The sequence below is a fragment of the Anopheles merus genome, chromosome X (assembly GCF_017562075.2).
Source record: "Anopheles merus strain MAF chromosome X, AmerM5.1, whole genome shotgun sequence".
Taxonomy (NCBI): Eukaryota; Metazoa; Arthropoda; class Insecta; order Diptera; family Culicidae; genus Anopheles; species Anopheles merus.
In genome coordinates this window covers 18,543,926-18,571,871 of record NC_054081.1, presented here as the reverse complement: position 1 = coordinate 18,571,871, position 27,946 = coordinate 18,543,926, and the positions used below count along the sequence as shown (strand labels likewise).

The 27,946-nt window shown below is 48.6% G+C and overlaps 6 protein-coding genes across 6 annotated transcripts in view; 5 read left to right on the top strand and 1 right to left on the bottom strand.

The window, feature by feature from the left end:
- Window positions 1-12,194: 12,194 nt before the first annotated feature.
- LOC121597706 lies at window positions 12,195-14,133 on the top strand. The gene is made up of 5 exons (XM_041923714.1): window positions 12,195-12,859; window positions 12,927-13,364; window positions 13,547-13,687; window positions 13,777-13,961; window positions 14,041-14,133. Exons 1-5 carry the CDS (start codon window positions 12,443-12,445, stop codon window positions 14,090-14,092), a joined length of 1,233 nt encoding a protein of 410 aa, XP_041779648.1. The 5' UTR covers window positions 12,195-12,442; the 3' UTR covers window positions 14,093-14,133.
- Window positions 14,134-14,590: 457 nt separating this feature from the next.
- On the top strand, window positions 14,591-16,178 carry LOC121597713. Its single transcript, XM_041923728.1, has 5 exons — window positions 14,591-14,746; window positions 14,835-14,965; window positions 15,057-15,414; window positions 15,488-15,796; window positions 15,858-16,178. Exons 1-5 carry the CDS (start codon window positions 14,591-14,593, stop codon window positions 16,107-16,109), a joined length of 1,206 nt encoding a protein of 401 aa, XP_041779662.1. The 3' UTR covers window positions 16,110-16,178.
- Window positions 16,179-16,373: 195 nt separating this feature from the next.
- On the top strand, window positions 16,374-18,271 carry LOC121594449. The gene is made up of 4 exons (XM_041917705.1): window positions 16,374-16,719; window positions 16,817-16,947; window positions 17,048-17,171; window positions 17,267-18,271. Exons 1-4 carry the CDS (start codon window positions 16,495-16,497, stop codon window positions 18,086-18,088), a joined length of 1,302 nt encoding a protein of 433 aa, XP_041773639.1. The 5' UTR covers window positions 16,374-16,494; the 3' UTR covers window positions 18,089-18,271.
- A 142-nt stretch (window positions 18,272-18,413) lies between these two features.
- Window positions 18,414-19,361, top strand: LOC121594453 (mitochondrial transcription rescue factor 1). Its single transcript, XM_041917720.1, has one exon. The coding sequence runs from the start codon at window positions 18,485-18,487 to the stop codon at window positions 19,163-19,165; it is 681 nt and encodes a 226-aa protein (XP_041773654.1). The 5' UTR covers window positions 18,414-18,484; the 3' UTR covers window positions 19,166-19,361.
- Window positions 19,362-25,383: 6,022 nt separating this feature from the next.
- LOC121595097 (cation-independent mannose-6-phosphate receptor) overlaps window positions 25,384-27,946 on the bottom strand; it is a 94,500-nt gene continuing 91,937 nt past the window's right edge. Inside the window, exons 4-6 of the mRNA XM_041918824.1 lie at window positions 26,400-26,619; window positions 26,156-26,310; window positions 25,384-26,089 (exon numbers count right to left, since the gene is read on the bottom strand). Coding sequence (XP_041774758.1) covers window positions 26,009-26,089; window positions 26,156-26,310; window positions 26,400-26,619 — 456 coding nt within the window. The 3' untranslated portion in view covers window positions 25,384-26,008. The remainder of the gene's footprint in view (window positions 26,090-26,155; window positions 26,311-26,399; window positions 26,620-27,946) is intronic.
- LOC121595156 lies at window positions 26,957-27,603 on the top strand. Its single transcript, XM_041918838.1, has 2 exons — window positions 26,957-27,063; window positions 27,223-27,603. The coding sequence occupies exons 1-2, from the start codon at window positions 27,057-27,059 to the stop codon at window positions 27,510-27,512; spliced, it is 297 nt and encodes a 98-aa protein (XP_041774772.1). The 5' UTR covers window positions 26,957-27,056; the 3' UTR covers window positions 27,513-27,603.

Sequence of the window (27,946 nt, the reverse complement as noted above, 5' to 3'; positions counted from 1 at the left end):
ATTATTCACTGCAGTTGCAGTTCACGAGTTTTATTTGTTCCAGTGACTCGTGAAAAACTCATTTTGTGGTTGGCTTTTATCCATATAATTTGTATAAAAAATGCAATATTTTTTTCCTAGACCGCAAATGTGCTGGTAAAAATGAGATACACGTATTTGAAAATATGTATAATGTCTTCGTAATACTACCCATATAGCCTGCTACCTATTCCGGCATGCATTAAGATCGCTGTTTTAATTCACTTTTTGCGTAGCTGCGTAGTGCGTAGTAGTTTAATGTTCCTGGTGGATCTTTTCTATTAGCGCTTAAGTATCTTCCTCATGTCACATTGCAGCGGATTAGTTGTCTTTGCGTTTTATTTTCAAGCGTCACCATTGAAATAAACCACACGATTTATTTTATGTTTTTATGTATATTTTTACATCCCTCATATTCATGAATTCATGAATTACACATACCTTCATATAATTTACTATACAAACACATAAATTCCATCTTGAACCATTCACATAAGGCTAACCAGCCGCAAAGTTCCAAAGAGTATTGTGTACTTGGTAAAAAGCGACATAGTTTCACAAAGTACTGCCTCACCTCTTTATCACCCACAAAGAACAATATCGGAACATTTTTTTTTTTTGTTAAACTGTCCCAAATCAGCTATAGAGTTCGAGAAGGCGATTTGGGTAATAATTGAGAAATATTTTTAGTTCACGTTTTCTTTATCATTATTATTGATGGAAAGATTTTCTTGGCCGCTGTTTTAAATCTTTTCTTTTGAAAAACACCGTTTAAAACAAACTTTTATTTGTTTATGTAGGTACCTGCTAGACTTTTCTTCCAAAACAAGCCAACTAAATTACAATTGAAAAATTAGTATGATAAATATTTTTCAGCAATACTAAGGTCATAAATGATTTCCATAAATTTATTTGCAACAAATCTTCAACACACTTGTAGTCATACAAAATTCCTACAAGTGGCAGCAGCTGGAAGGGGAAACTATCGCTTTCACGAGCAAGTACAACCAGAAAAGCGTGCAAGAAACACTCGTCAATATGCCGCACACTTTTGAATACGACACTATTCCTCATGGCCATAGCTTTTTATGAAAAGCTACTTCGAATCTCTCTTTTGCCTGCGCGAAAAGCAAAATTAAAAACTGCAAAAAATGCCAACCAATCGTGATATTAATTTCACATCGGCACAGAACAATGTACCAGAAATACAAATGATATAAATTGTTATGCGAAATTTTACTCGTCAAGAGAGGTATTTGGTGAGTATTTAGAATTGCTCATTGTGCGAAATACTCTTTATAAAGAGTACTCGTTATCAAGGATACCATTGTATAGGAAATTACGGCTCTCTAGTGACTTAATTTCCATTTCCTTAAAAACGCGCAATCATCTCCCCCGTACAACTGAAACTAATTCCCTGTTTCAATTCTTAAAACCCTGAACTCAGCGTCCATTGATCAAAGAACCGATTTTCCTCAAACTCAACATTTGCAGATAACTAATCGCTTATGCTGTTCTGTATCTCAAGCCACTCTGGAGCCACGGATTTTACAAACGCCCATCTAAACCTCTGTGTTTCTTATAAACTTGGGTCCCTTTTTAAATGTACTCTAATGCCGTTCCGTAGAAATGTCCAACTAATGCATAACATTTTAATTTCGTTTCTAACTAACCCAATACATCAAACATACCAGCTAAACTTTTATCTCCTTTCAGCACAAAAGCAACCTAAGCATAACGGCATGTAACGTCACGCAGCGTGATGTAACGTATCGTAACATACAATTTCTGCTACTGTCCAAAACAGCCAAATTGTACTCCACCACCCACCTAACTTGTCCCCACTCATCCCCCATCCCCTCGAAATTCCTGATACAACACCCACAGCGAATGTGATACGCATAAAAACAAAATCCTCTAATTAGTCAGAACACCCGCGCGTAAATCCCGTCGAAACGACGGCGACTACTGAGACATGAGCAGTCCCGCGCTATCAGATCGACAGCTCGACTCATCTGGGTTATCCGTGAAGGCTTTTGGTCTTTTTTTTCTTGTCTTCCTCGCCGTCTCTCTCTCTTTCGCTTTCACTCTCTCTCTCTTCTCTCTCTCTCTCTCTGTCTCTCTCTCTCTGTCTCTCTCTCTCTCTCTCGCTTCCCGTTCAAACCAGTCATCAACATCACATTTAGCGCGACACAGATAGCGGGATCAAAGCTGTTGATAGTCACTTTGCATCGCGTGTGCGTGGAACATCGAAGCTTGCAATAAGCGTTAACTTTGATGGGCATTTCCGCCGGGACAGTGCGAATTAATCTCTCGGCTTATCACGTCGGAGCGGTGGAAAACGATTTGCAATACGACGTTTTATTTTTTCGTCGCCCTGCTTAAACGTACCCGGGGCAAAACCGTTAACCATTAAGCTTCCCTATTAAAGGATCTCATTGGGTGGGGATACCACCACTCTGCTGCTGAACGATTTAGAAACGACCGTAAATTGGTGACGGCCGCCTAGGCCACCTAGCTCCCATCAGCAGCGTTCCACCTTTTTTTGACAGCGACACTTTTATTTATTGTCCGTCAGTGACAGTGCGATGCGATGCGTTTGCCGCGTGGACGGCGCTGCCAAATTCGCTTTGCCTGCGCGCGTGTGACCGGGTGATGATGATTTGTTGTCTAAATCCATTAGGCCAGCGGTTCGATTAGCCGCGACAAAATTGGCACTCTACAGCGCAAAAGTGCTGCAAACCCCTATTTCTTTTCTTTCCCGTTTTTTTAGCGGTATTGACACAGAGTCCAGCACAAATGTTTTCAAAATTGCACAACACTGTAACATAAATCCTCCCCGGAGAAAAAATAACAACACTAAATCGTGTAACAATTCCATCCGCGCTCTGGCGAAAGGGGTAACGCCGGACGACGCGCGTGGTAATAAAAATACCATCCAACCAAAGAGCACCAAGTGCGAATTGAGGGATCATCGGCATAGATGTACATGCCAATAAAAAAACCCCAGGGCCAAAAGAAAGTCCCCTCCCCGCGAAAGGGTGCACTGAACAAAAATAAAATTGTCTAATTCGATTGATTTAGAAAGCGCAACGAGCGCGCTCGCGTGCAGAAAAACAATCACCAAAAACTTGACAGCTTAACCTATTTTCCGGAGGGTCCAGAAGGGTTGGTTTCGCGTTGTGTTTTTCTATTGTGTATTTCGCCCTTTTTTGCTGCTTAACAGCCCGTCCATTATGGGTTTCGATTGCGCGAATTGCGAGTGTTTGTGTGAGTCAAAAATGGCACTTTAAACTGTTTAAATTGTTGTCACTTTTTTCTCTTTTTTTTTCTTGCTCAGTTATTTGGGTTTTTACCTTTTTCCCCCTGTGCCTTGTTGTTGTTAGGTTGTAGTTTTGGTAAGTCTGTTTTTTTATCAACTTTTTTTCTTTTCTTGTTTTTGTCACACAATTTATCCACACCCCGCGCCAAATTTTATTGGTTATGTTATGTGTGTGTGAACATCTTTTTGTGCTCTTTTAACTCCCCTTATCGGTTTTACATCGCAGGTCTGATAAAAACCCTTTTTTACCGATGAAGCGTTTTAAACATTTTTTCACCCCGCTTCCCGAAATGGCTTTTAATAGCTACGGGAGGGACAGAGGGGGAGGGGATCGAGAAAAAAAAACACCTAAAAGGCCAACTGACACTTGTGTTTTTTTTTTCACCACTCGCCCAACCACCCAGCGCTGTTTTTCGCGGGGCCCCTAACATTTCCCGGGAAGTTACGCATGAACTGTGTATGTGTGTGTATGTGTGTGTGTACGTGTGCAACCCATTTGGATGAATGGCGAGGCGCAAACACACAACAACATAAATTCTATTCGACAACTGTCCTGACAACTATCGGGGCTGCAGTTAACGTAGCGCAGCATTAGCATTTTCGGGACAAGGACCACGAGGAGATGAGGTAGAATGGGAACGCATCCGGCAGGAAAGGGGTTTTAAAGCATCGCTTTTGTGTCTCCTTTTTTTCTTTATTGGTAGATGCGAACCCTTCGCCCTAAGATGGTCCGAACACACACCTCATCGATTGGAAGAGCAGAGAGCGATAGAAAGAAAGAGAGAGATAAATCAAATGAGCGAGAGAGAGAGAGAGAGTTAGAGAGAGAGAGAGAGGGAGAGAGAGGGAGAGAGAAAGAGAGGAATCAATAAAACGTTAAGCTAAGGCAACGATACGAGAAAGATCTCAAACGCGATTCTGGTTTATTGGTGTTTTATTGAACTTTAGTCTCGGTTGCATATGTCACACAACGGGTTTGCCGCCGTAGGGGTAGAGTGGCAGGAGCTTGACAGTAATTTCCCTGCATCTGTAGTGGTTGGTTTGCTTCAACGGTTGCCTGCCTATCCTTAAAACTGAAAACGTCGCCAATTTGTCATACAAACTGCATAAGTTAAGGCGCCATAAGAAGCTTAGATTGCATACTGCCGGGCGTTCTCGCTAGTGCTCTTAAGTTAAGTTGAATGGTTCGGTTTTCTATAATGTGATTTAGTGATGTGCTCTCTGGAGCACCCCCACGACTACGATCCGACTCCGACTACTCCGATTCGAGTTAGTCCGATTTTGACTCCAGGAAAATGGGAACCACTAGTTCCGCCCGGAGTCATCCAGAGTCGTCCAGAATCGTTCAGAGTTGTCCAGATTCGTCCGTAGTCGTTCGGAGTCATCCAAAGTGGTCCGGAGTCGCCCGGAGTCGTCTAGAATAATCTGGAGTCGTCTGGAGTCGACCGGAGTCATTCGTAGTCGTAGTTGTCCAGAGTCTTAGTTATTCGGAATCGAAGTCATCAGGTTTGGTGTCGTTCGGAATCAACAGGAGTCATCCGGATGATTATGATTATCCGGGGTCGCCCGGAGTCGTCCGGAGTCGTCCAGACTCGTTCGGAGTCGTCTGGAGTCGTCTGAAGTAATTCAGAGTCGTCTGGAGACGCTCAGACTTGGCTGGAGTCGATCGGAGTCGGAGTCATTCGGAGTCGTTCAGAGTCTATCGGAGTCGACCGAAATCATTTCAAATTTCCAACAATTTCGATGGCCGATTCCGGCCAATTCCGGACAATTCCGACTCCGGCCGATTGTGAACGACTCCGGACGACTCCGGATGACTCCGACTCCAAGTCCGAGCGACTTAGGACGGCTTCAGGCTGTGCGGACTTACGTTCCAGAGTCGGTTCCGCAATTATTGGAGTCCGATTAGAGTTGACTCCAGATTTTTGTCAACTCTACACATCACTAAAGTGATTGTTGGGAAAAAGAAAGGTCATCCTAACGACCACTTACACACAAAGCGGAACGACTGTCCGTTGCTCAATTGTTTTAACGTCTAATAACCCATAACAATAAACATAAGGACAAGGTACCGAGTCCAAAAGTCCCATTGTGCCCCGAAGCACAATTCCAGACGGCTTGCCATAGCTTGCCTTATTCAGCAATCCACCCGGTTAAAGGACATTGTTATATTTACTAAAAATGGTCGAGCAGCGCCAACAAAGCGCCAATTAAAGCGGGTAGAGTAGGGAGAGAAGTGCACGCAAAAGGTCAGCAGCGAGCATAATTAGCCCTGCTCGTAGAGATGGGAGATCCTTTGTTCCGGTCGTGGTAGAAAGGCCAATGGAGAAATTAAACATCCGAACGCACCCACTAAGCAAAAGTGAGCTGCTTCGTTCTGAAGTTTTTTGCAAACCATCCTACTTCGTTTCATACTGTTAACAACAAAAAAAAACACACACACACACAGACATAATTTCTTCCCTAGCGATCCCCGTTTATTTTCCCATTTGACTTGTGCGGCACGGCAATCCTGGTTGCTGTGGCATTTCAAAGGATTTCTTTTTTGTTCCTGTTTTGTTTTACGACGGTCCCGTGAGACAGTAACAAGGATGGTCGTAAAAACAAAAATACCCCACTGGAAAAGCAAAAGTTAATATTATCATCGATAATTGTTATAGCTTCTGACATTTTTATAGGTTTCTCCAGAACTTGCCACATGGTTCCGGTGGGCGCTATGTAGCGCTCCGTTGCCACTGCCTCTCAGCACAAGATTCGCTTCGATCGAACCGCAATCGATTGTCACTGTTTGAAGCGCTCCAAGGCTGTCACTCTCCCTGGCGAACTGTAAGGTTTTATCAGGGTCGGAAGATTTTTATCTATTACAGTTCCGCAGCCGAATGTGAAGGTGGTGGGACAGGGTGCAGCATTAAAACGCCACATCAGGTGAGCTCTAGTATGATGACATACCTGACGTTGGCAGTTGAGACATTTCAGCGGGTGCTTAGGAACAGTGCAAATGCTGTGCCGATAAGGTGCACTGAAGCGAGCATGCATTTTACGACGACTCTGCAGCCGCACTACGCAAAAGAAGCTTGGCCCGTCTGCGGCCGTAAAGAGTAGTTTGCAAACTTCCAATTTCAGCGTTTTACGAGCTTCACCTACATGTCGCTAGGGCCATCCTAATCCGGTTTAGTGCGTTTTAGTGCTTTCCAGACACAAACGATGCAGCTAAGGAAGGCAGCTGTATGGGAAATTGACTAGCATGACACACGCGTGATCCTGCTCGGTCACGACCGCCATACGCAATCGAGCAAAAAGAAACCCTCTCCGATAGTTCCGGCGACGTTCGAAGCGTCCAGTAGCGCGTTTGCGGTAAGGGCCATGGGGTTTTGCAGCATTTTATGGCGCCTCCAATCCGAGCTACTCGGGCGTACAAATCGGCAATCAGCGCAAGGCGGTCAATAAAACATACTTAACCGTGGTCGGATGCACCATGCACGATGGCCCCGCGATGGATGTGTAGCGGACGACACACTCAACTGTCAATCGTTTGGTGGTTTTGCATCCAAACTCCTGCTCTTTCCTGCTCCCGTCTGCCTCCACGGCCTCTCGTGGTCGATGCAGTTTTATGGTCCACAGCATCCGAAATCGAGTTAGTACGGGAGTTTGTCCTAGATCACAGGACGTTGCATATGTGTGTGTGTGCCTCTACAAGGCACGTCGTTCAAAATAAAAACCACTAGGCGGCCATAAAACTCGATACGGGGCGCTTGTAAAATCAAACGCCAGCGCGATTTCTGGACAAGATTTATAATCCTTTTGCCTTGTCAGCCGGGTGATGCTGGTTGATCAAAACGTGCACATACACACACACACACACACGGGCGCCGTTTCCCAGGGAGAAGCATTTTCCGTTTTGTGTCATTCTTATTTTGACACTTTCGGGTGGAACACGATTTTGGTTCTGTTTTTTTTTTCTTCTGTTCTCTTTCTCTTTATCCCTTCTTCTGTTCACTCGTCTGCTTGTTGAATTTTCGAGTAAAATACAATCGATAGTAAAACATAAAACAAGCACACACACACACATACAGACGGCGGGGTGCCCAAGGACTTGCAGCGGAAAGAAGCGTTGCCTATTAGCAGGCGGAAATTTGTAATTCATAAACCTAACATTAAAATCTTGCCCGGGCGCGATTGTTTGGGCATGGGGTGAATGAATGGGCCCGCATCGCACGCACCGGCTAGGGCGACAAACACAAATCCACAACAAAAGGGAGGGGGAAAAGCTAATGGAGAAGGAAAAACTGCAGCAGCGATAAAAAAACACGACCCCACTTCTCACTCTCCTTACAACGATTCTTCAAGACACAATGGCCCAGGCATCGCTGCCCGTCGGCGGGCTAAACTGTGCCGAGTGTGTTGGCATTTGGCTAAGACAGTGTCACAACCGCGATTAGATCCTTCCGACCGGATCGGGGTTCAGTGACTTCGATGGATTTTACGCACGTCTGTGTGCGTCCCTTTGGGATATGAAGGATTTCGCACCACCGTCGTTAGGAGAAACCAAATAGTGGAAATGCCATCGTCATGGTAGCGAAGATGCGCATCTCGCTCGGGGCATTACATTTGACGATCTGCAAACCGGATGATGATGCATCCGTGCGAGCTTGCGTGTCTACGCGGCGGGACACGAGGGGACGTTAATTGCTGCCCCCTGTTAGCTTTTTTGTTGTTGTTTTGTTTCCTTTGCTCATTCATTCACACATGCTGGAAACCGTTGCTAGTGTGACCTGACGTAGCTAGCAGTTTTGATGGTCTTTCGCCCTTTTACGACTCGTTTAGCGCCATCGATTGTGTGGCATTGGTTGATGGTTTGTTTTGATGTGCCCTGGTTAAGCTTCGGGCTTCCCGCTCAACAACGGTAAGGCGTTTAGGAGGCCATTTAACGCGGGACGGGCAATTTGGTGCCGGGTTGGGACCGGCTGGGACACGGACAAATTGATAAATCGATGGGCGCCCGAAGGAAAATCAATGCAGGCGCCCGATTCCGAGGAAATCCCGTCCACCCGTGTGACCCATCCCGCCCCTTCCCCATCGGAAGCCCAATCTCCGGCGTTGGCCGGTAATGATTATTCAAAACAGTCGCCGGAAACCCAGCACGGGTTCCGGTAATCAACCGTTCGGTAGCGCTCTGCTTGTGTGTATGTGTGTATGTGTGCGCGAGATTGCGGCCAAATGCCTGGAAGCGCTTAGCGCTCCCCCCGTCACCCCAGAAAGGCACTTAACGATAATGGTAATCGAATTAGTTTGGGGCTTTTCCTTCGACCGGGCGCGTCATCCGGTTTGGGCGCCTGAAAGCATGCAACGCGCCCGGCGCACGGGCCTCCATCAAACGCAGCAGGCCCACGGACGGTGCGTTTGCACGGGCCGCAAACCTAATGTCTTAAAATATAGCCATAATTTGTCAAGTGCAAATTACTCTTATCATCAAATTAATGTTTACATAATGAATAATATTCTCCACATATATCAGGATCTTCTCCGGCTGCTCGCCGTCGTTCGCTACCACGACCGCCTGGAAGATGCTTTGGCACACATATACACACACACACACACACACACACACACACACACACACACACACACACACACACACACACACACACACACACACACACACACACACACACACACACACACACACACACACACACACACACACACACACACACCACACACACACACACACACACACACACACACACACACACACACACACACACACACACACACACACACATACTCAGACTGTAGCTTTTGCTGCAAAGTAATTAACTGCTCCGGTGCCAGGCGGCCGGATGCATCCAGCCGGTTCCAGGGAGGTGTTCGTGTTTAGCTTCCACTTGATTCCGCTACATTTCGCTCCCCACATACACACACACACACATACTAGCAGACAACAATTCTCGGTGTTTGGCCGGATGTTTATTGATCACATTATCGGTGAGTTTATCGCCAATGCCGAAAACCGGAATGATGATGATGATCCGGGAGCAGCGCGCATCATTATCGTTCCGCGGCCATGACATACAGGCCCCCGCCACACGGACCAAGCGATGAAGCAGGAAGTAGCAGCAGCAGATGCAATGAAGACAAATGTGCGCGGGACAAGACGGGCTCAAATTCGATTGACGATTTCGATTAATAGTCCCTCGCCCCCTCCCCCTTCGCCACGGTGTACTTCGTTTCTTGCCAAGTAGGTTTTCTAAGGTTGTGAATATCATGCAATTAGGGGGTTTTAGAGAGCCAGGGAGGGAGAGAAAGGAAGGGAGATGGAAGCCAGTTGTTGAACTAATTGAACCAAGGATTTGAATATGACGATGAGGAGTGGGTGAGGCGGGGGAGAAGGTTTGGGGGCAAAGTAGCAATTTGAAATGAATACACAGAGTCACCGGGCGAGACCCTGGCGAAGGTTCAGCATTTCTGGAGCGTTTGAAGGCGGACCAGAAGCTTGGCTGGGGCTAGACACAAACTCATTAGAAGCCGTTTGTTTGCATGCAAGTGAGATTTGTTTGTAACATGATTACATCCCAGTAACCTATGCATGCACATCAACACTGTACTGAGATGGGCTGTGCTTGGATCGCATCCGTGCCTATTTTAGATCGGTGTGGTTGTCAGAATCACAAAAGAGGCTCCGTTCATTGCACCACTCCGATACTACCAGGTTTGTCTTTGATTAGCATGGCATCAATTTTTGAAATCTCATCCCTCATGCGCCCGGCAAAGAAGAACTGTACGACTTTGGCGTATCTTTTCGGCAGTGCCTAATGCACTGCCAGATGCAAAGGGGGAGGTGGGTCTACGTACAGACTTTAAATTGCCAACGATAATTGGATATGGCGTTCGGCAACGGCCTTTCACCAGAAATCCTGGATCGCGCCCGGAAGGCTTCTTGCCCTTTATCTCTTTCGCTCTACCCTCCAGGCATTGCGGCATTGCGGAGGCTATTGAGAGATCTGGTCCGTGGCCGATAGACTACTCGCTCCGCAAGCACAGGCAGCATCAGCAGCAACCCGAATGTTTGTCAGGCACCGGGGCATCCATTTAGCAGATATGAATCATAAATCAAAAGGCCACGTTTGCCGCCGCCATGACACGGAGTGGGGCAGAAAGCCCGACGACAGCTAATTTAAATTAGTGCCCGGCAACGGCAACTGTGTTCGATTTCAAACAGCTTAATTTGAACGGCTTCTCGTTTCTCCCTGTAGGTACACATCTGCATGCCTCCAGATCGAAGATGGTTAGTACGGGGCGCCACCCCGGTTGTACTCAAAATTCGCCACAAATCTATATCGATGACTTCCCGGGGATGTCTGCGCTGCTTGGAACTCCAAGGAGATGGTGGTGGGGGGGGGGAGGTAACGCTGGGTTTACATTTATCATCCCAAGCCAGGCGTTGAGTTACCGTAGCTTAGAAGATGGAAGATTTACACCCATGTGTGTGTGTGCATTTGTGCATCCCGTAATCCAGCAATCGCCTGCCGACATGATTGAGTGTTCATTACATATTGCACGTTTCAACCAAAACGGGGGACACACTTTTCCAGGCACCGATTTGTTTACGGCATGAGACTCAAAAAATACGAAACAGTGATGTATACACACCTGTCTGTACGCACAAAAAAGAATATAAAATCGTGCTACGAACCACGTGTGTTATTTGCAGGAGCGTCCAGTTTATGACGCTGCTGTCCCAAGCGGCCGTTTGCAATGGTAAATATTGTCCGCATCGCACGGTGAAGCACAAAGATGACCATTCTCGGCTGACAACGTCAGCAGTTACACTGGTGGATATAAAAAAACACACTCAATAGCACTACGTTCACCTTTTCAGACGCGGGCAAAACTAACCGCTCGCTCAAGGGCACGAGGTTATTTGGAAGGCTGTTGTTGTTTTTTGTTTGCGTGTGGGTCTATGACACACAAGTACTCATTTTTTCCTTGTTTAATGCGTGTTTCTGGACGTGGTTGTACTACCTTGCCACAGGCATCTCACAACGATGAAGGGGAAAAGAGTCTGCTAGTGTGTGTAATCGAAATCGTCACTGGTATAGTTCGCAGGTGTGATGGAGATTTGAAAAGATTGCTAGCGCTTTTTTACAAGGCCAGAAAAATCGTTAAAGCGCCCTCTATAAACAAGTAATTCTTGGGCGCCAAAAAAGCCCGCGCGTTGTCTGAGTTTGTGTTTTATTCAGGGAGGTTGGGGGTGTGGTACAACTACACGTTTGTGACCGGGGCTTTAATGTACAAATTAAACGTTTCTCTCCTCATGAATAGAGCCCCATAAAGCAAAGGCAAATTGATTTCGTCATGCGAATGTGTTTTGTCTTATCAAACTGCGACTGGCATTACCGTACACGCCATCCCAACGGAGATCGTAACAAATCGCTAAATTTGAGAGAATTTGAAATTGCTTACCGGTTTGTGTGAATCGTCTGTGTCTGTTGTTACGACCTCGCTCGGACAACCCTTAACTTAACAGCAGCTGGGGTGAGAGGAACGGTGGCAGGGAGAGAATTTGTACTTGCCGTGCGCATAGAAGCGCTGCCGGACGGTTGTTGTCGATTGTCGATGTACCGATTTTCTACCATTACCATGCATTTATACTTCCAAGTGTTTAGCTGACCGAGAGAGGTTTCAGTTTACTTTTTTTTGTACCGCTTCCGTTACACCCTTGCGATTTGTAGAAGGAGAAACAGAGAGAGAAAGAGAGGGACAGAGAGATAGAGAGGAAGAGAGAGAGATAGAGAGACAGCGATACGCGCTAATCCAACTGCTCGTAGTAACTCCACGCGCACACGCGATAGGTTTGACGGGTAATTAATGCTAAGGTGTAGTTGAGTTCAGGCCGAATTTGCTTCGCGACATTGCTCCACTCTGCGACTGTACGACCATCGTCAGACTCGTCCCCCACCCCTCCAGCCGGGGTCACACAGAAGACGGGGGCCGTCAAACGTTAGCTTCCAGGGTACGATGCGACACCGCACCATCCCATTAGTGTAGTGAGCGAGCGGGCCTACGGCAGCAGCAGCAACACCGTTCAAGTCTGCCGTGGAGATGTCGGCGCTAAGCAAGTACTTCGATCAGGCGCTCGCGGGTGCTACCTGCCAGGAGATACTACATCCAGGCGTCGACTGTGGCCAATTCGCGTGGCGTAACCTGCTCGGTACGGTACGGTCGAACGTGCACTTCTTCCTGCCGATCTCGGTGCTCCGGCTGCTGTTGCTCATCTACCATCGACGGGCCGCTTCGCTAGCGAGCGTCGAGCAGACGACGCGTGAGTTCGCCGCAATGATGCTGAACGCGCTGTGCGTCGCCAACTGCTGGACCGGTGCGTTCTGTCTGATGATGCGCACGACGGGCCGGATCCATGACAACTTCTCCGTCTCGCTGGCACCGCTGCTCGGGTCCTGTGCCATGTTTCTGATGCCCGCGTACGTGCAGACGACTCATGCGAAGGCCATTTTCGTGGCGGTAAGTGGGTAGGCCGTAGGCTGCTGTGTCATTCCGCTCTAAATTTGTCCCACCTCACAACGCACAGAATCTCGAGTGCTGGATCAAGTCGCGCGAAAGCAAAGTGATCGAGTGGATGCGCGAGTCCCGGGTCGTGGGGACAGTCTGCTTCATGCTGCTCAGTGCTGGCATCGCACGGTACGCACGCAAAACGCGCCACCGGACTGAGTTTTGGTTCATCCAGCCAATCAGACGGAACCGCAGCGAGGTGACGGCCGAGCAGAAGCTTAACGGAGACGAACTTCCGTGCCGACGGGTTTGCTTCCATCAGGAGCCTACATGCGCACGTTACGTACTGAGCGGCATGCGCACGTACTTCACCTTTGGTGCGATTCTAGAACTGGCAAGACGGCTGATAGTGACGGTAGGCCAGTGGCAGCAGACTCCAGCGGAACGGATACGCTCGCTGCTCCGTCTGCGCTACCGGTTGATACTGTTCTTGACGCTATACAACGGAACTTTTCGGGTAAGTGTTGATAAAGGAGAGGCTCTCGCGGAAGCTCTCGCTTACAGTAAACCGCCAAAACGGTTCAAGGGCAACTAATGGATGATCCACTCACTGGATGTAAAGTGAGTTGCGCATTGTGCAAGTCCTCCTTGACGGCATTTACACTTAGCATTTTGATTGGCTTTTTTGTTTATGCACAGCTGGTATCGTGTCTGCTGGCAAGGCACCGACAGCAGGTGAAGGAGTATGATAGCACCGTGGCCGGTTTCGCCAGTGGCTGCTGGTACGGCGTGTATCCGAGTTACAACATCTTCAACCTAGCTGTCTGTGCACTGACACAGGTAAGCATTGCCTGAAGTCCTCAGAGCGTATGCTCTCTCTCTCTCTCTGAGAATCGTTCTAAGAAACGATCTGATTTTCTTCCTCCCAGACACACTGGAACTTTTTGGCGGAGAAGTACGCCGAGGTTGCGCTGGTACAACGACTCGATCGTGTCTCCTTTTCCTCGCTCGTGTGGATCGCCTCCATGTGCTACGTTACGTACTCCCGTGCTTATTACCCATGGGCCATGTCCAAATTCGCCCACAAGTTTATTGACATCTGCTCGAATTATGCGTGAGTGGCTTAGAATCTTTGAAGTCTGCTTCATGGACTTTTGTTCATCTTTCAATTTTCTTGCTCTCGTCTATTCTAGCTCTCGAACTGCATCAGAAAACTTTGCTGCCCGCTATCTTGTCCCACATTGAGTCGCCGGCGACGGATTGGTTCCTACCATGTTCTTATCCCCAACTCCCTATTCTCAACTGTTCTACGTAGTTTCCTATATAAGTGTTAATATTACATCAATGGTTTAAAGCTAGCTGTGCTAAGGAAGGGAAGATTTTACTATTCGTTGTTATGAAGCCTCCGTAATGCGAGTGAAATTGTTTGCTAAGGTGTTGTACAGCTGATTACCTGATTTCAACCAAAGAAACGCTAGAACCGTGCTGAGTTCGAGCATACTAGTGTCATCTGTGTGTCGAGTTCGGTACCAATGCGCCAGCAGAGGGCCAGTGTTGCTGCCACCGCTACGATTGCGTGACGGAAACCGGCCTGTCCCAAGCATTACGCGGCTCCATGTCAATGACCTTTCGTTCGACGGTGTGCATAATTTGCAAGCACCACCGCCCGGCAGAACGAAGCAAACAAACACTACATTTAGACGTACCAAGTCGATGGTGTAGGACGTAGCGTATTGCAGAACAATGTCCGAGCTGAGCAAGTGCTTCTACCGGGTGACGGCGGGCCGCTCCTGTCGCGATCTGTGCCATCCCGAGTACGCGACCTGCTGGCAATCGTTCGTCGGCATCACGAAAACGCTCCTGCCCGGTAGCTACAAGCTGTACCTCACGCTGCTGGTGGTAAGTGGAGCCGTGAAGGCAGCACCATCGCCAATCAAAACAGTACACACGCTTCAATCAAAGCATCCTTTCGCACTCAAACACGCAGATACCGCCGCTGGTTAAGGGAGGCGGCTACACGACAGAGTATTGGTTCAATCACATCCTGGGCTACGCGTCAATTTCGTTCAAAACGTACATCCAGGCCATCAGTGGGTTGACGCTGCAGTGCTTACTCTAGTAGGATCGCTTCCTTTTTTTCGCCACCGTGTCTATATATGCCACGCTTTATTCATTCCCACTGACGATCATCTCCTGCTCTTCCAAACAGTAAACTCTTCGGCCGTCTGCACTACTACTGTCTGATGGGCGTGCCGGGTTTGGTAAGTGCCGCCCTCGTGCCCAAGCTGCCGCACGTCCATCTGCGCCTGCAGGGCATCACCTACTTCAACATGATGCTGGAGGTGATGATCAAGAAGAGCAGGCTCCGGTGCCTGCAGCTACTGCGCCAGTCGAAACTTTGGGCGACAATTTGCTTCATGCTGTTCAGTGCCAAGATTATGGACGTGCTGCGGGCGAAAACTGTCAACCAGTTCTGGATCATGTACCCGTCAACGGCCCCGGACGGTGGCGAACCGACTCCCGCACCCTGTCTGCACGGGGCATCGTGCCAGGCATACGTTCTGGATGTGAGTGTGGTGCCTCCATGAACACGTTTGATGTGTCCACGGGTAATGGCTTCCTCTATATCTCTCTCTGCAGGGCGTCTGGAAGTACGCACTTGTAGGCTTTACCATCGAAGCTGCCCGTGCGTTCGTCTCGAAAGCCTCCCTGATTTACGGAGAGCCTGCCCGATTTGCCCGTGAGCTCCGGCAAGCCATCGGCCCAGCGCTGCCCCTCTTTCTGGCAGCCTACGTCGGAAGCTTCCGCAGCATCAGCTGCTGGTTGGCCCATTCCACCGGCCGGGAGCGTCCCGGGCATGCTCGGCTCGCCGGCCTGCTCAGCGGCGCCGCATACCTGCTCTACCCAAAATATCAGATCTTTACGCTTGGATTTACCAAATTTCTTGAGGTCTGCTCGAGCCTGCTATCTCCGCCCACATCCACTCACCGTCGCCTCTTGCCTCTTGCAGATGTCCTGGGAGCATCACCTCAATACGGTCGCGGTGAAGCCGCGCTGGATGGAGCTGCTCCAGCGCCTCCCCGTCCTCCGGCTGGTGCACATGTGCTCGATCGGCTACATGTACCACGCCCTGGTCTTCCACTCTCATCTGTCGCCACCGTTCAACTCGAAGTGCGTCAACTACTGCTCCGACTTCCGGGTCGAGCGGATCAAACGCCGGCTCGTCTCCTGGATGCTCGAACATTCGTGGAGCGCCTGCTGATGTTCTGGTGCCGCTGGGGCCGAATTTTCACTCACACACACACACACACACACACACACACACACACACACACACACACACACACACACACACACACACACACACACACACACACACACACACACACCACACACACACACACACACACACACACACACACACACACACACACACACACACACACACACACACACACACACACACACACACACACACACACCACACACACACACACACACACACACACACACACACACACACACACTTACATACACAAACACACCTGGTGCCAATAAACCCGCCCTTTAGCACCTTAGTGTTGGTGTAGCTCTTTTTGATTCTGTAGTTCTTCGGACGTGTGTGTGTGTGTGTGTGTATCTGTGTTATGCGCACGGTTCTAAACTGTCCCAAAAGGCACCCGAAACGCACGGTCGGCCGTTCAGTGAACGGTATGGTGTCGTCTAGTAAGCTGGTGTTCGATCGTGTTGCGGCCGGCCGGACCTGCCGCGACCTTTGGCATCCACAGTTCGCCAGCTGCCGCCGGTACAATGTGCACTTCTGGCGGACGATAATGCCGGGCAGCTTCAAGCTGTATGTGCCGCTGCTGGTGGTACGCTCTGCTTCTAGTTGTTCTCGCTGTTGGTAGTCGTCGCTGTCCGTGCTGTTCTGATCCGTTTGTTTCTTTCGCATCCCAACCGTGCCTCAAGCTACCGCCGCTAGTGAAGCTGAACGACGTTACCGCCCGGTATCTGCTCGAGCACACGCTCCAGTATGTGTACATTTCACTCTGCACCTACGTACAGGCCGCTCTGTCCCTTTCCGCCCAATGTGCGCTACAGTGAGTGTGGTTAGACTTGCGCGACCGGCTAGGAAGGGAAAGCGTTAACTCACTGTGAGTCTCTCTCTCTCTCTTTCTTGACCTCTTCTACCCAATGCAGCAATCTGCTCGGCAGGCTCAACTACTGGTGCGTCATGTTCTGGCCCTGTCTGCTGGGCGTCGCGATCGGTCCACCCCTGCCCAAGCCGCTGCTTCGCCTGCAAGCGATCACTTTCTTTAACATGGTAAAGCCCGTTTGGCGGGCCGGTTTGTCGCTGCCACCTCTCTTCATGGTTTCCCCTTCGTCTCCCTCCCCCCCCCCCCCCGTCCTTTCTTACAGAGTTTGGAAGCTGCGGTGCGGAAGAGTACCGCCCCCGCCATCCAGTACTCGCGCCGCTCGAAGCCGCTCGCCACGCTTACCTTCATGGCGTTTAGTGCGCTCATACTGGCCTGCCTGCGCAGCGGCCGCGTGAAGCAGTTCTGGCTCGTCAACCCCAATCCAGAGGCGCCCCCAAACTCCACTCAAGCGGGATCGGCCGGCTGCAGCCATGCGGGCCGCTGCAGCCAGCACCTTATCGACGGCGTGCTAAAGTACGGCATGGTGGGCCTCATCCTGGAGGCGGGCCGTGCCGTACTGCGCAAGTGGAGCCTGCTCGCGACCCGCCCGGTGGCCCTGTTTGGGGTCGAATTCCGTGCCGCCTGCAACCTGAAGCTTGGACTGTTTCTGGCCTGCTACGTCGGCATCTTCCGGTCGGTGTGCTGTCTGTGCGCGCGCCGGTACGGCCGGGAGCGGGTGGCGCATGCGGCGGTGGCCGGATTTCTGGCCGGCATTCCCTACTGGCTCTATCCCACCTACCAGATCTACACGCTCGGGCTGACGAAAGCGATCGAGATGGGGTGGGAGTACTGCGGAACAAAGGCGGCGGATGGCGACGACGATGACGACGACGGATGCATCACGGCACGGCTGCTCCGACGGGCGCACCGGCTGCCCATGCTGCGGCTGGTGCAGATGTTTTCGTTCGGCTATTTGGGGCACGTGTACGCCTTCTATCCGCGCGTATCGCCCGTCTTCCACCAGAAAGCGATGGACGTATGCTCCACCGACCTCACGCTCAACATGAAACGGCGCATTGCCGCGTGGTTTGCCGAGGTGTTGTAACAACTTTTTTTCTTTCGTGTAATGCTATTCGTTTCTAATGCTCTTAGTGCCTTTGTTAGGAAGTGCGGTGAAGGAAATATTTAACACTTTTTCTATCTAATATTCGCATCCAACGTAAATTTGAATTTCAATTTCGATAGAGTAACGCTAACGCATAACGCTGCGTAACGCTATCCGCTCACAAAAGCTCTGAAACGGGGAAGCTCGCGGAAGAAGAAAGCTTTGGTCCGTGCGGGCTTTCGAAGTCGACAGCGCCATCTGCCAGCAAAAGCGGTAAGCTTTCTCGCTCGAGTCAGTTTGACAGGTTTGTTGCCAAAGGCCGAACAAATCAAAACAAACAGTCACACGCGCTACAAACACCGCTGCAGGTCGGTTTTGGTGCACGGGCAAAGCAAAATGTCGTTTATTTTACGCCCGCGACGTTTCCTCGGCCCGGACACGTTCGCGCTCGTCCGGGCGGGCCTGTGCGCGGTTCGAGCCGGTCCGGTACAGCCGGCCATTTCGCCCAATCAACAACAGCTGCACTGCTGGACGCCTCTCAACCGACGGACGGTGCCGCTGCTGCTATCAACCGCGTTACACAACCAGCACCATCAACCGGCGCGCGCAAAGTCGGGCAAACGGTCCGGCAAACAGCAGCCTGCGGCCACCGACGATCTGGACGAGGAGGCAGAGGACGAGCTGGCCGGCAGGGAGGACGAGTACGAGGAGCTGCTCGGGGACAAGCACACGCGCACGGTGCGTGTCACCGTCAACTCGATGCGGGCGGATCTGCTCCTCAAGGCCGGGCTCGGCATCGCGCGGAACAAGGTGGAAGCCCTCTTCTACGACAGCAAGATACGGGTGAACGGGAAGCGGCTGCTGAAGAAGAGCGCTCAGCTCGAGGTGGAGGACGAGATCGATGTGGTGCGTGGTCCGAGTCCCACCAACCCGGACCATCTGGTCGTGTCGCGGGTGGAGATAGTGGCGGTGACGCCCCGCACCGAGAACCTGTCCGTAACGCTGCGGCGCCACAAGTCGCTGGTGATCGAAAACTACAAGGAGCACGGATCGTACGGCGAGGGGCAGGACAGATAGGGAGCGACGGTGGTGTAGTTAGAGTAGGCATGCGAGCGGATCGGTCCCTTAAGGACTTCAGGCGGACAACAGGTAGGGATTAGCTGAACCAGAAGAGGTGAAAACAAGCGCTTGTGAGTAACGGAACGCGAATATACATATGTATTGATAGGTTAAACGAAAGGTTTGCATCGATAAACAAATTTTACATTGGGTAGATATTATTTTTCTTTCTTTTTTTTCGGAAAACACCAAACTAGTGTTGGGTTTCGTGAATCTTTCGTTGAGTTTCATTCATATGAATCTTCAGTGATGGGTGATTCGTATCTCGTGTCGAATCTTCAAAGATTCACAAACATTCAAAGATTCATGAATCTTCAAGGATTCACGAATCTCGAAAGATACATGCATCTACAAGGATTCATGAATCTCTATATATTCATGAATCTCCAGGGATTTATGAATATTTTTGAATGAAGATATATGATTTTCAAAATATTGAATTTTATAAATCCCACCTAACACATACCCGTCGTGTGTCCTAGCCACGCATGGACCATCTCCCCGTAGTAAAACAAACTATCCGGCAGCGTGGTATTGCCTAGACGTCTCGAAACCCTGTATAGACTGGCCTGACCACGTAGGTTGTTATGCCAAGAAGAAGAATAATAAAAAGTTCAAGCTCTGTGAAAGTTCAGAAATTTACGAATCCCTTGAGATTCATTAATCTTTCGAGATAGAAGAATCTTTTGAGATTCGTGAACCTTTTGAGATTCATCAATCTTTCGAGATCTGAATCATATTTACCCAACACTACACCAAACGTGCCTGCGTTTCGGTTGATTGTAACGTCCGCGAATGTTGATAGGTTGCGTTGTTTTGCTTCAGTTCGTTTTATTTGATCGGGTTGACAGGAACCGGTCCAGAGGCTAGTAATACTATAAAGCGAGCGAGACACCCTTTTTATAGCCACCGGGCACGGTCTATAAAACGGTCAATTGCCGGAAATGATTGCACGGCCGCACAAGCTTCCCCTTATCTTGTTTTGCGCCTCCGGTTACGGTGTGTCCTCGTTATCTTTTCCCCCGGCTTTGGCTGCCCCGTCCCCGCAGAAATTGACCCAATCGGCCGGAAAGACGCATTGCTGCAAGCCGTAGTGGAAGAACGTGCCGGCGGCGCACGGTCTCATCTGCGCCTCCCAGAATCCGTTCGGCTGCGGTACGCACTGCCAGAAGTAGGACGGGCTGGCGTGCGGATACAGGACCGGGTCTTCCCGCTCGCACAGCGGTCGCTGGCAGAGCGTCCACCCCGGCACGGTGGTGCTGGTCGGTGGCGGCTGCGTTACGATTTGCGTCGTGGTGGTGATCATTTCCGTCGTTGTTGGCTCGCCACCGGTCGGCCCGGGTGTCAGCTCACCCCCGAAGCTACATTCCGCCTCCCAGCGGAACACGCTAATGCATGCCTGATGCCGCAGGCTAAACAGGGTCCCGTACGGACAGTGCTGCAGCACAGGCGCAATCCCACCGCTCGCCTGCGGAATGCACTGCAGAAAGGTGGGCGGTTCCTCGGTCGGCCACAGCCTGCCCAGATCGGCCTCGGTCGCGCAGCTCACCTCCGGGCACGGTTCCAGTGGTCCCGGGTTGATCGTGCCCCCGCACGGAACCTCCCAATCGAGCGGGGCGGTGCAGCGCTGACGAGCGAAATGGAACAGCCGGCGCCCGGAGCACGGGTGGCGTACCAACTCCCACGGTGTGCCGGTCGGCTCGCAGCGCAGGAAAAAATTCGGATCCTCGAACGGCCACACCGTGGCACGGTCCAGCTCGGTTAGGCAGCTCGGCACCACACAGTCGACCGGATAGAGCCGGCCGGCAGCGTCATCGTCTGCGACGGGTTCGCCTACACTAACCTCCGCCACAAGCGGAACGCACAGCAGCACACAAAGTAGCAACTTGCTCATGATGGATGGGCTCTTACTTTCACCTCTTCAGCGGAACTAACACGAATGGGTGGCGGATTGGAAAACACGCCGGAGAAATAAGACTCGCCGAGGCAGGCCTATCGGTGCGATATCGACCGCGGCTATCAGCCAAGACCTAGAGAAGAAAAGAAAAAAACCGAGCAGCATGACCATGAAAGCGTACCGCACGCTCTAATCTTGCCCGATTGCGTACTGATTAATTGCACCCTCCGGGGGAGAGCAGACGCAGGACCTCCTCTGCTGTGATCTATCTTTATAGATGCGACTGCGGTCAGTGTCTCTGTGTGTGATAGCCTACCTCGTAACCTTTCTTTCTCATGCGACCGCTTCTTGACGAGAAGGGCCAACAGATTGTCCAGGGAATGGACAAGTCGCAGATAATTAAGAACAAGCTGTTTTTCTACAATATCTCTGGACGAGTACAGGCCTCGGACGACGACATTAACGTTATCAATGTGAGATAGATATATCGGAAATTGCAACTCTGATCACCCCCTACTATCCCCAGGTATGAGCAACCTGTGCTTCGTTCTATGCGGCCTGCGGAACGATTTTGGAATTTTCTGTACAAACGCAAGTAAAAATGCTTTGCTGACATACAATTTTTTTTTTCTTTGGCTCAACAACCGATGCCGGTCAAGGCCTGCCAACCCTCTTGTGGGGTTGGTTTTCAGTAACTTATTGATTTCCCCCCATAGCAGGATAGTCAGTCCTACGTATGGCAACACGGTCTATTTGGGGCTTGAACCCATGACGGGCATGTTGCTAAGTCGTACGAGTTGACGACTGTACCATGAGACCGGATGGACATACAATTATTAGAGTCAATTCTGAAAACGATCAAAACTTTTGAACACAAACAGCGAATAGAAGAGATTATTTAAAGTTTATCGAGAACAAATATTACTTAAGATGCATTGCCTAATTATATTAATTACAATAGAATAACAAAAAAAGGAATATAGAGTAGCACAGGCCATCACCTACATACAGTAAAGCATATCTTACATATTTTATAAAACAATCAAAACAGCTATTAGGATATCTTGATATCCAGAGCAAAGGCTCTCATGACTCACAGTTACAAATTATATGGGAAAATAATAATTAAAAACTGCTGAAAAACTCTTTAAGTTGCTGAAATATTGGTATTAAAAGCAACTAAATGTAAAAGCAATTTTTTTTACTCAAAAAGTGCTGTAACTCCAAAACCGCAACCGGTTAGGCCGCATGTTTTGAGTGGATACTTTTGTCTTTTTCTAATTTTTACTTACGTTTCTTTCAAATTTAAATGAAACTTCTCAGGAGCTTCCTCATTTTTTCTCGTCATGAGAGGTAATATGGAAGAGTGCTAAAGTATGTCAAGTATGTCAAGTTTGTTCAAAAATCATCTCCAAAGTTGGTAACAACTTTTGATTGCTATAAACATTATCAACCCATTCCACACACTTACTCGTAAGAATGTACTACTTTGAGAAAGTTTTAGTTTTCCGTTCATATCTGCATAAATTAAAAAAATAAAATAACAATCGCTTATAAAACTGAACTAACATGTGAAGGTTTAGCTCGGGGCCCCGTTTATACCGGGGACCGTTAAGGCCGCACCCCCCCCCCCCCCCCCCCGCTACCGCTCAGTCCGCCTATGGGAAAATCCGCCTATGGTCCCCGTGTACTAATTAATCATATGTTGAAGGATTATCACTACATCGTGTACTAATTGACATGTGTCCCATCAAGACCGCTTTGTTATAAATGAGGCCCGCATCTCAACAAAATTGATCATCCCTGGTCTAGAACAATAGTTTTAAACCTTTTCGCCCCCTTTCGCCCTTTTATTTTTATTAAAATAATATCTTCGCTTGCCTTCTTCTGGGGTTTCAAACTCACGAGCATCCTCAACAGTCGAAAAGGTGTTTTAATACAGTGGAACCGCTCATAACGAGCAAATATAAATGGTAAACAAATAACAAGCAAAATCTCAAAGCAAAACGTGCACTATCATGTGTGTTTTCTTGTTGCGTTTGTATGGTGCCTATGAGAAATCAATGATCACGATCGGTAAATATTGAGCATTTTCTTAACTTGATTATCGCCCAGGCAAATAAGAGCTGCAATACTAATTAATTATTATATAAAACGATTGCCAAGGGGAAGCGTCTCGTAAAACTGTTGAAAGCGAGAGGAAACTACTGTTAAAAAAATCTATAATTACCTTATTTGCGCTGAAGAATGTTTACCATGGTGATGAAATTGAAGAATTTTAAATGGCGATGAAACTAGTTTACTTAAAAAATAAAGTCATGCTGGAAATGTCTAACAGTGGAACACACCTACACAAATTAATCTAAAACGTGTTTTCTAAAATAAAAGAATAAAACAATCGACCACATTTTCAATAAGATAGACTAATAATAATAATCACAAATAAATAGTGAACTTCTAGTGAATTTTCTATTTGCAGGGCTGTTACAGAAGTTTCGATCAAAACATCGCGAAATCCGGCTGTTACGAACTCTGCAATTTGAGATCCGCGCCAGATTTAAAAATCTGCGCAAATACGAAAGGAACTTATAGATGTATTGAACATTGATAGTATTGATAATGAAAAAAAACATACTCAGCTGTATGCAAACATAGAAGCAGAGATAGGATGAAACCGTATGATGACTAAGAGGTATAGGAGGTGGACCGAATAAGGAAGAACGATGACACTAGATTTTTTCCTATCAGTCCATTGCGGTGTTTCTTTATCACGATCTGATCAGCGACTATTGTTGTTGTTGTTGGTATATTTTAGAGAGATTTTCGCTCCAATGGAGTTATTTCGCCTGTTAATGAGATCTTTCATGTTAGAGTCTTCATTTTTTTCCAGCAGTGCTATCTAAAGCAAAATAGAACTAAGGCATGTTTTTAAGATCTCGGTTCAATTTTTCCTCGATTTCTGTTCAGTTTTCGCGACAAAATTGTTGAAGTAAAGCTTTTGCATCATGTTGGTCCAGAACGTGTCGATAGGATGCAGCTGGGTGATATTGCACCGGTTCGCGGACTAGGGTGTCATAGAGAAATACCGCCGAAACTCGAAAAAATTAACATTGGTTGGTGTCATTGGTTGCCCCTGTGAAGCCACGTTTCTGCGATTTCTGCTTCCTTTTATGTTTTTTTAATGTTTCCCAAGTACTATTTCATCGAATCGATCTCCCGGCGAAGCGAACGTGGCGATATAGCGACTTTTCCCTCGGTCTTCTTTTTCAGCATCATTTTGAGCTTCTTGTCTTTCAGGATCAGCGTCGGCCATTCGAAAGTGGAACTTTCCTTCGAAGCTCTGATTGTTGTATGATAGGGATAAGATGTTGTAGATGCCGGGAAAAGGCTTAAACGACGTCCAAATACTGGTGCGCTCCATTTCAGACACTGCGGGGTGCAGTTCTTTGATCGCGCACGCTTTAATCGTTGTTGCTTCAATTTTTAATACCAATTTTATCTGCTGACTCATGGGATACTATTAATGAAAGTGCAATTATCGTTTCGTTAGTGCAGATCAAAATAAACCCATGAAAAATCGACAATGTTTGTCCATTTTTTTTAAATGCAAACGTTAGTATTGCTTGTTTTTCTAATACTTGCTTATAGTAAAATCTAAATTACCTATGATTGTTGGGCATTTAGACAGTTTAAATATTTGCTGCAAGTGGTTTGATTCTTGCCGCTGTTTCGTACACAAGCCTTCGATGATCAATCCATAGTGGTTATTTGTTTCGATCTGCAACATTCTTGACAAGCAATACAAGCATAGATACCATAGCCATTCTTGCACAGTTAGGAAACGAACCGCTAATCACCACCCACAACTCTGTAAGTGTACGTGTAAGTAAGTGTATCTTCGAACACTAGCTTTGCAGAAGTATCATTTAAAAACGCGATTATACGCTTCCTACCGATTTGATTAGGAGTTGTTCCTTTGCAATTTAATTTTTTTCTTCTGTAACTTCTGTTCTTTCTGTTACTGCCTTTTGTTTAAATTGGATATTTTTTCAATTTTGCGTTTGAAGAATATAAAACTCTCAATTTCAATAATCTTAACGAAATCTAATTATACGTATTGTAAAGTTTGGAATTTCAAACCAATACCCTCCCACACTCACCCCACCCCCATCAAGACCATCCTCCCAGGCTGAAAACCGCTGGTCTAGAATCTTGAACAACACGTATCGACGAGTCCTTGTCAGCCATGTTTACAATACAGCATACACACCGCAGCAGCTGAATTAGAATGAACAGTGCATCTTGATTATCCTTTATTTGATCCTAGCTGTTTCCATCATCTTCATATCTTGTCTACTATACACACACACGCACACACGCACAAACCCAACCATCGCACACACAGGCTTTTCTTACAAGCTAAAATGGTGTCTGTTTCTCTGCTTGCTGCCCTTTCTTCGTTTTGTTTTGTTTTTTACTCTCAATCACAGTAGCTCACAGCAATTGCGCAAACAGGACCCATATCGGGGATGATGAGGAGATGTCTTAAGGATGTCCTTAAAGGGTTGTAAACTACGCTGAAATCATCATATCTCGTCCACTGCAGTCTCTCCTGTAAGATGCGTTGCGTTAAGGTTACTGGCCGCTTGTGTTTTGTGTATCTCCGTTATCGCATCACCTTCAGTATTGCTCGAAAGGGATGGTGATGGAGGTCGTTGCTGCCAAACCCTGGCATCATGTAAGTTGTTTTTTTTTTGGTTTGAAAAGGAACATTTTACACAGGTGTACAAAACAACAACAAAAGTCGGTTAAGCCGTTATCAGTAGTACGACGACACAATAACAACGCATCATTTGTTGGTTAGGTTGTTCGTTATCTTGGGTGCCACGGTCGGGTCGAGTTCCTTATATCAACATATCATCATCGCTATCCGACATCACGTTCGAAGGGTTCAGCAGCAGGCTAGAAGTTTCGCTGTTGTCCACCTGCAAAAGAACAAGATACCTCTTTACACTGCCTGCCTTAATGTCTGGTAAAAGTACACTACTTACGCGCGAGTACATCGTGCTGGGGAAATCGTTCTTGATGAGCCCGCGACACAGCAGCACCGAATGGAGCTGATGGCATCGATCCGGATGGCGGCGCACAAGGTACCACGTGCCAGCGCTCAGAGTGCTGACCACGGTCAGACAGATCATGATAATGCCTACAGAGAGAGTGAAAAAGAAAGGACATTAAACTCGTACCACATAAGACCACAGAAGGAGGGGGGGTCATGCATCATCCAGCACCTACCAAATGCTCCCAGACCTTCCGCGTCTGGCTGGACATGTGTGCCGATCGGTTCGGTTGTGGTGGATCCAGTCACTCCGGGTACGGTCGTTGGACTGCCAGTAGGATCGGTTGGAACTGCTGATGGGGTCGGCGTAACGTCACCGCTCGCTGAGGCATTGCGCCCAACGAAGGTGCAAACCTTTGGAGATGATTTCGTGATGATTTCAAAGCAGGTCGTAGACTGTGGAAAGAGAAACGAAAAAGTATTGGAGAATGTCATATCATGTCAACAGCATGAGAGTTGTTACTATATCGTAGAATTCATTCAGTTTTCATGCCTCCCACAGTACTCTCACAGCGCGTAATGCCATAGGTGTCCCGGGTGTCTAATGGAAAGTTTCGGTCACGAGCAACTCTGCGGAAATTGGTGAACCCGGTAAACAATGTCCACTACTTAAGTTAATTGTGTCCCACCCAGCCATTGTAAGTGCTTTCTCTGCTCTGCGCGCAGCATCGATATCGGGACAGTGGGCCCGATTGTATCTTGTCTGCCTTGCGAGCGAACCCGCTAGCGATAACATGAGTGGTCCGCACCACGCCATGGCATCGCCACGGAAAAGGGTATAAAACACCCCTACACGCCGCACGGTCTCACGACATTCTATTCTAGTTTGCAACATGAAAGGTAAGTGTCACTGCCGTCAGCCCGCTCTGGCGGCGATCCAGTGCGCAGTGTGAACCTTCCACAACGGAATGACGCGTTTGTCCGTGCGTGTGGCTGTGTGTTTATGTGTCTGTGTGTGAAGAACCGTTTGTAACTAATGACGTTATCTCCACTGATCAGTGCTGGCGTTGATGCTCTGTCTGCTGGTGGGTGCCACGGTGGCATCCCGTTGCGTGCGGGACAACAGCAACGGCGAGCCGGGCTGCAAAACGAAGGAAGAGATCGACCAGGGCTTCTGGCGCCACAACTACGACCCGACCCGCTACTGGGAGTGCACCCGGCTGAACGAGCGGGCGGTCCTGCGCTCCTGCCAGGATCAGGCCTTCCATCCGTCCCAGCTCGAGTGCGTCGACTGGGACGACTGGGAGTGGGAGCCGGTGTGCGCACCGCTGACCCGACCGGATCCGTAGGCCGGCAGGACTGGGAGGCTATGCCGCAAGATGCTTCGGGATTGGAAATAAAGCGAGCTCAAAAACTGCATGCAAACTGTGCAACACACAACGATCAAACCGTATCTATTTCTGACACCTCAACCATCTTCACGCCTCTATCACACATCTTTCGCTACACCGTGCCCAATACCACGCAACTCAACGCATCCCGAGCGCATTCTGTTCTGGCCTCAGTACTGCTTATTCTGTCACACGGCCGGGAATGCACTCTCTGTCGCTCTGCGCTCCGTTCCGTCCGAAGAATCCCACCTCAGCAGGACGACCAGTTCCTGGTACCAACGCACGTCTGACGGGAGAACTGGAACAGCGTCCCGGGGGCGCAGGGTTTCAGCTCCACCATCCAGTAGCCGGTCGGTGCCGGTCGGCACCGGATGTACTGGGTGGCGTCCGGT

Excerpts from the sequence above, each read along its gene's own strand:
- LOC121597706 (XM_041923714.1), top strand. The coding sequence starts at position 12,443 with ATGTCGGCGCTAAGCAAGTACTTCGATCAGGCGCTCGCGGGTGCTACC. Across the intron at positions 13,688-13,776 it reads CTGTCTGTGCACTGACACAG|ACACACTGGAACTTTTTGGC; the intron begins GTAAGCATTGCC and ends TCTTCCTCCCAG. Across the intron at positions 13,962-14,040 it reads GACATCTGCTCGAATTATGC|CTCTCGAACTGCATCAGAAA; the intron begins GTGAGTGGCTTA and ends CGTCTATTCTAG.
- LOC121594453 (XM_041917720.1), top strand. The coding sequence starts at position 18,485 with ATGTCGTTTATTTTACGCCCGCGACGTTTCCTCGGCCCGGACACGTTC.
- LOC121597713 (XM_041923728.1), top strand. The coding sequence starts at position 14,591 with ATGTCCGAGCTGAGCAAGTGCTTCTACCGGGTGACGGCGGGCCGCTCC. Across the intron at positions 14,747-14,834 it reads TGTACCTCACGCTGCTGGTG|ATACCGCCGCTGGTTAAGGG; the intron begins GTAAGTGGAGCC and ends TCAAACACGCAG. Across the intron at positions 15,797-15,857 it reads GATTTACCAAATTTCTTGAG|ATGTCCTGGGAGCATCACCT; the intron begins GTCTGCTCGAGC and ends TGCCTCTTGCAG.
- LOC121594449 (XM_041917705.1), top strand. The coding sequence starts at position 16,495 with ATGCGCACGGTTCTAAACTGTCCCAAAAGGCACCCGAAACGCACGGTC. Across the intron at positions 16,720-16,816 it reads TGTATGTGCCGCTGCTGGTG|CTACCGCCGCTAGTGAAGCT; the intron begins GTACGCTCTGCT and ends CCGTGCCTCAAG. Across the intron at positions 16,948-17,047 it reads TCCGCCCAATGTGCGCTACA|CAATCTGCTCGGCAGGCTCA; the intron begins GTGAGTGTGGTT and ends TACCCAATGCAG.